Here is a 6546-nt window from a genome sequence, read left to right as displayed (position 1 = left end):
GAAGGTACAAGAGGAAAAAAAGAGACCCCTACTCATGCTGTGCTTCCATGGTAGGACAGCACGAGAACAGGAAACAAAAAAAACTCCTCTGCACAAAAAAAGCACATGAATGTTCACAGCACAACATTATGAAGACATAACACGCCACAGGGTTGGGTAGGGGGATGGGGAGTAATCCCAGGCAACACAGCAGACATCCTGCCACTGCGCCGACTAGCCAGCGCGGGCCCAGACCCGCCTCGTGTTCCCGGGAGGTAACAAGCAGCGAAGGCGTTGGAAAGGGAAGGGGAGATGAGTGAGTGCTTATCAGTGTAAGTGTGTGTGTATGCGTGTCCATAGTTCAGCTGAGACAGTGTCCTTCGCCCTATCAGGCTAAGTAAACAGTCCTCCAGCCAATCCAGGTGGCCTTGCATGGGATGGGGAGAATAGTCAAATCACAGTCGTTATCAGGGAGTGTTTGTCCGGCTTCAGCCTTGGGCCTGTGCAGCTGGCGCCGTGGTGGTGTCTGCATTTTGATCCCGAATTTGTTGATTTATTGAGATTTTTCAAAGCTGATCTTTAACACTCTGATACTGGTCTCTCTATCTCCCGTTGGAGAGCCGCGAGCCTCCCCATGATGGTATCAAACTTCTGATCCGTGGTGTTATCATTCTTTTGATTCTGAGACCTCACAGCTGCAGTGATCCGTTCTGCGATGTGATCCAGCTTTCGCTCAAGGTTCTCATTTTGAGCAGGGCCCTCTCTGATGTATCCCACCATACGCTCAATGGTGTTGTTTTGAGCCTTCACAGAAGCCGTAAGCGTCTCCAAGGTGTTAACCATGCTGCGTTCGTTGTGAGAGGTCGCGACTCGTCCCGTCGCTTCAATTCCAGCGGGCAGCTTTGGGGGGGTTTGAACAGCCGGTTCCGCTCTCTTATTTCTCCGATAAGCCAGGGCCATGCCAGCTCCGATCAGCAAGAACCCCGTTATCATGGTTCCGAATAGGTAAATATCTTCAGCGTCCTCGATCGACAGTCCCACCAGGCACACGAGCCTCCATTTCTGCCACCCGTCCATCGTGTAACCGGCAGGGAAAGTCCCTCCGGGGCACTCGGGCTCTCCCGAGCCCAGACTTCTCGTTGAGAAGAGGGTGTCAATAGCATTCAGAGACCAGTTGATCAAATCCATAATTCTCTTTTAGGTTTTAGAGAACGACAGTGAGAGACTGTTCCAGGGAAAAAGTAATGCACATGAGACAGACAAGGACAGAGAGGCTAAGCAGGGAAGATAAGGGTAAGGAGGAGAGGAGAAAAGTGCGACCGCCTCCGCTGAGAGCCAAACGAGAAGGTTCCTATATACAGTGTGGTGCAAAAGTTTGGGCAACCTTATTAATAGTCATTATTTTCCTGTATGAATCACTGTTACAATGAAAAATGTCACTTACATATATCATATAGGAGACACACACATTGATATACACTAAATATTTATTTCATTTCTCTTTTTTTGTGTTGCCAATTTATGCACCTGCTTGATTTAAACAGTTATTGCACACTTTCTGTAAACTGCATTTCACTTCTCAAATATCACTGTGTGTGTCTCCTATATGATATATTTGACTATTTTTATTGTGACAACCAACGATTTGTACAAGAAAATAATTACTTTTCACAATGTTGCCCAAACCTTTGCATCCCACTGTATTAGTATGTTTTGTCATTAGTATAATATGAAATAAATTCTACTTGTGTCAAGTCGGGTGCCAATATTTGCTGTGTAGTAGAACAGAGACATTTTGTCATTATAAATGTTTATTTGAAAAAATATAAATTCATTAACAAAAACATTTATCATAAATATATGAAATTTAACTATTTACAGAGAGACAGGAATAAAAAGGACCCAGCTTGGAGTGGAAGAGCCTCAGGGAGAAGGAGGAGAAAAATAAGAACATTGTTTCTGCCCTGGAGAGCTGCTGCCTCATCAGAAAACTACTGATCATTAGGGTCCAATGTTTCCAAATTTAACACAGCTGTGCTGTTTTCAAAAGCTAATTTATAAATTTGAAATTTCACGAATTCTCGTGTCTGAGGCGGCATGCTCTCCAGAACAGGAACAAGGCTGAGGAGGAAATGTTCTGTTGGAGACGGGCGTGGCCTCTTTAGGGACTCCAGGATGGCCAGCTCCACCGCCGATGGACCGTCCTGGGACCCGTCCCTCGCCCGCCTTCGAGCTGTCCTCCTCTGTGGGCCTGTAAAACACAGCACAAAACAACACAAAATAATGAGAAGGCTGCTACTAGATTTTCATTTTCAAAATTGAAAAAAACAGGATATAAACAGATTGGTTGTAGATATTTAGTAAAGGTGATCACAAGGGAATTCAAGCAAGTAAAAAGCTGTCAGTGCTTGATGTTCATACCTGTGGGTGCAGCAGCAGGAGCTGAGGGACTGGTGAGCCAGGAGAAGAGACAGGGGAGCACTCTGCTGCATGATTACTTGACTCTATGAAGACAATATTAAATGTTAACAGGTTGAAGACAATAGTCATAGAGAATATTATATTATTATATACTTATATACTTATTATTATATACAGTGGTCTCTCATTTATTGCAGCACATGAACAGTAGTCACAGTTCTCACAAGTTGATTCTCAAAGTGAAAACCTTTGTCGATTTTAAAACGTAAAAGTATTATGCCGCGCTTTTTCTCTGTCTGCGGCGCCACTTTTGTGCGCCTTTTTTGCTCCCGGTGCAGGTGTGTATTTCCGAATGAGGGTCATAGTTATGAGTGTTTTTGTGCTGTTTTTTTCTATTGGACATGATGGTTATCAAAACCAAACATGATAAGTTTGGCAAGCGCAGGAGACACGACACGGAGGAGATTTGTCATTTGGGCTGCAGAATGCAATGCGCATTGTTGAAAGCTTTACGGTGCAATAAAAAAAATCTGTGAAAAGGCGAGGCAGTGACGGATGAACAGCGGGACTACTGTATACTGTTTATTAATAAACAAAATATGTTCCTGTATGACAACACGCATAAATTAACTGCCTACATTAACTCAATGTAAACATACCTTCTGACTGACACTCCCCTGCTGCCTCTCCGGGCTGTCCCTGGTCCTCGGGGGAGAAGTTCTCCACGGTCCGCACCATATTACCGCTAGTCTCCCGCGGGGTGAGGAAGGGGTCCAGAAACCCCATGACCGCGAAGAACTTCCATTTTCTCCCCGATCCTGCTGCAGACCCACTCCTCTTCTCCTTCTCTGTCTTCTTCTCCTTATTATAAGTGTCCCTGAGGCTCTTCCACTTTCTCCTGCAGATGTCCACTGAATAAACGCATTATCTTGTTAGCGGAAAGGTATTTGTACATCAGTGGGAAAATAGCGGGACAGTAGGCGGGCTTGCTAGCTTTTGCGCGGGTTCATCGGGTCAGTCTGAAAATTAAAAAGAAGAAGGAATGAACTTACCAGGTTGCCCGATCTCCTCACTTATGTGTCTCCAAGCTAGGTCCTTTTTATTCCTGTCTCAGTAAAAGTAGTAGCTAGCATCATATAACTCCGGGTGATTAGCCACGGCTCTGATGAGCTTTTCCTCCATTCTGAATGAAGAATGAAGGGCTTTGGCTGGATCTGCCCCTTTGACCTAGGTCAGAGCCACGTCACCAGGCTCCTGATTGGTTGTTGCGGCGCGATTTGACGCTGGAGTTCAGATTTTTCCAACTCGAGCGGTAGACGCGAAACGCGCGTATGCACAAAATGCAACACAAAAACTCACGCGCGTGGTTTTATTCGCGAGTCAAACGCGCCAGACGCGCTACACTGACGCGCGTTTCACGCGTTTTGGCGTTTTCGCGACGCAAATCTGCTTCCGAATTTTCGCGGGACCCACAATCGCGCGTCATCGCGCTTTTCCATTGTCTTTACATGTAAACCCGTCGCTCTATTCGCGTCCATCGCGTTCGGTGTGAACACACCGTAACATTCAGTGATCATGTGTTCAGACTCATAATGATTACTCTCAGAAATCCTGATCTTTGTATTTACTGTGTGTTGGATCAATAACTGAGATTCATCGTATCACACAGCTGTGCTGCTGCTGCTGGTGATGTCAGCACATCTGGAACAATACGAGGTATCTGCTACCAGACTGAGCAGGACGTGAGACCTGTGGACTGTTTAAAGCTGTCCCTCCACAGCTCACTCAGACCTGATCCACACCTCAGTGATATTCTCTGACTTCCTCAGTAGAGACAGAAACCATTCAGATCTGGGACGATCAGCTGACTGATGATGTCACACAGACTGTGTTTTTCAGGAACAGTGATTCTGATGTGAGCCTGCTAGCTGACAGCAGACCTGATGAAACCACATGTTCACATCTGTGAGGACAGACTGGACTCTTTGACTGCACCTTGGTTCTCCTCAGAGGTCTGTACAGGAGCATGTCCACGCCCACTGAAGATCTCAGTCACTGTGAAACATAGAAAGCTGCTTGTGTAGCCTCTGCCTCACATGTAGATACAGCTACAGGTTTCTCTGTCAGTCAGACTGAAACAGTGTCCTGATGCTGCATCATTCAGCTCTGTGCCCCAGTCAGCATCACTGTGAGCTACCAGTGTCAGTGTTTCTGCCCTTTTCCTGTAACACTACACTCAGCACAGGCTCAGCTGCTATCCAGTGTTGGACTTTGGCTTCAGCTGCTGTGATAGATCCTCTAACATAGATCAGCTCTGCTACATGTTGTTAGATAAGTGCAGCTTCCTGTCATGTCCTGATGTTTCTCTGGCTCAGCAGCTTCTCCATCAGAGGTTCACATGGAGCTGATCCAGTATCTCCAGTAACTGTGTTCTGTGCCTCACTGGTTCATCCTTCTGTCTGTGTGACGTCAGTCAGATGTTGAAGTTAAACTCTGTAATCTTCACTGTGTCACAGAGTTCAGTGAGTCCCGTTATTCACAGTATCAATCAGATCATCAGAGAACAGCTGATCAGCAATCAGTGGTGCCAACAGCACCTCCTGTGGTGAGAGGATGCAATAATGCAGTGTAGCATTTTTACACTCAACACTGCCAGTCATGGAAACTGTCTGTTGGATCTGTTTGACGTTGCTTTCTTGTGTTGCTTTCTTGGTTAGAGTTCCTCACAAATGTCCAGATTATTCTTCTAATGAGGCGTCGACCATGTTTTCAGTTCTTTGGAAGAAAACATCGCCCTTTGCCATTCTTACTTTTCTTTGACTTCTTCAAATGCAGCTGAACTCCAGCTGGTATTTTATTGGACTTTGCAGCTGTTTCTGGTCATCAGTTCATTCCTGCAAACCTCTGAACCTGAACAACAATGATGCTGCATTGCTGGCTGATCCCAAAAGGTTGATTCTGTTCATCTGGACGTTTTCAGAAACGTTTGCTCACTGATCAGGTGACTTCTTCAGTCTCAGCTGACTGCAGCTTTACAACCTTACAAACAGCACATTTGCACAATGACTGAAACCAGCAGCAGCAGCACCTGATATATATGATACTAATATAATACATATACATATATAATCCATACTAATGATGAAGGAACTGAGCTCACAGTCCATTGTTCATTCAGTGAACTACTCAGTTTATTTTGGGCCTCAGAAATGCTCACTCTGTTTGTACATCACTGTCAGCAATAGACTCATTCTGCTGTGTGGACAGGAACACATGTGACATCACTTCCTGTTTGTTTGTGATTGAAGAGGAAGAAGTTTACAAGGAATCATTTAGAAGAGTTTCAAACATCAACTGATTGAATCCATGAATCTGAAAACGTGTTTGTGAGTGAAAGAGACAGACATGTACAGACTGAACTATCTGTTCAACAGTCAGAGTGTTTCTGTAACAGGAGACACTCTTTACACCCCACTCAGCACAGGGACACTGAGGAACCAGGATACAAGAGTCTAAACCCAGGATAAAGAGTTTGAGTGAATGTGGTGTTGAAGGTGTGGAGGTGGATCAGAGTGTCAGAGGAGACTCTGTAGAAGGACAGAGTGCCAGCAGGACAGTCCACATACACTGCTGCTCTGTTAGAGACAGAGGAGGAGGAGGAGGAGATGGGTGTTATTCTGTTATTGTGCCTGACAGAACGAGGACCATGATCAGTGCAGTACAGACTCCAGGACTGATCATTGTGTCCAAACAAACAGTCACTGCCTCCTTTCCTTCTGATGCTTCTGTAACTCACTGATATAAAAACGTTTCCTCTCCACTCGACCTCCCAGTAACAGCGACCAGTCAGACCATTTCTGCACAGCAGCTGCCAGTAACCATCAAATCTGTCTGGATGATCAGGATATGACTGAACCTCTCTCACACGTGTCACCTTCCTGGTGTTGTCAGACAGTTGGAGGTTTGTGTTCACTGTGTTTGTGTCGATTGTGAGTTGACAGGAATCTGATGGAGAGAACAAACACAATCCAGCTGCAGTTATTGATCCATCATCTGTTCATTGATTGACACTTTGATGATGACTCCTGACATGATGAAGATGGTTGAATGTGTGCTGCTTTGTTTTCATGAATCCCATTAAAAACA

At 45.2% G+C, this 6546-nt stretch overlaps 2 protein-coding genes across 2 annotated transcripts in view; both read right to left on the bottom strand.

Annotated features, from left to right (window-relative positions):
* Positions 1 to 262: 262 nt before the first annotated feature.
* Positions 263 to 1308, bottom strand: LOC148100102 (uncharacterized). Its single transcript, XM_087850479.1, has one exon. The coding sequence runs from the start codon at positions 1165 to 1167 to the stop codon at positions 559 to 561; it is 609 nt and encodes a 202-aa protein (XP_087706605.1). The 5' UTR covers positions 1168 to 1308; the 3' UTR covers positions 263 to 558.
* Positions 1309 to 5224: 3916 nt separating this feature from the next.
* Positions 5225 to 6546, bottom strand: part of LOC118455873 (NACHT, LRR and PYD domains-containing protein 3-like) — a 240091-nt gene continuing 238769 nt past the window's right edge. Inside the window, exon 12 of the mRNA XM_087850468.1 lies at positions 5225 to 6405. Coding sequence (XP_087706594.1) covers positions 5876 to 6405 — 530 coding nt within the window. The 3' untranslated portion in view covers positions 5225 to 5875. The remainder of the gene's footprint in view (positions 6406 to 6546) is intronic.

This window comes from Neolamprologus brichardi, chromosome 13 (assembly GCF_056152115.1).
Source record: "Neolamprologus brichardi isolate AB-2024 chromosome 13, ASM5615211v1, whole genome shotgun sequence".
In the NCBI taxonomy this organism is placed as follows: Eukaryota; Metazoa; Chordata; class Actinopteri; order Cichliformes; family Cichlidae; genus Neolamprologus; species Neolamprologus brichardi.
The sequence above is the reverse complement of the archived record's forward strand: the minus strand, read 5'-3'. Positions and strand labels throughout refer to the sequence as shown.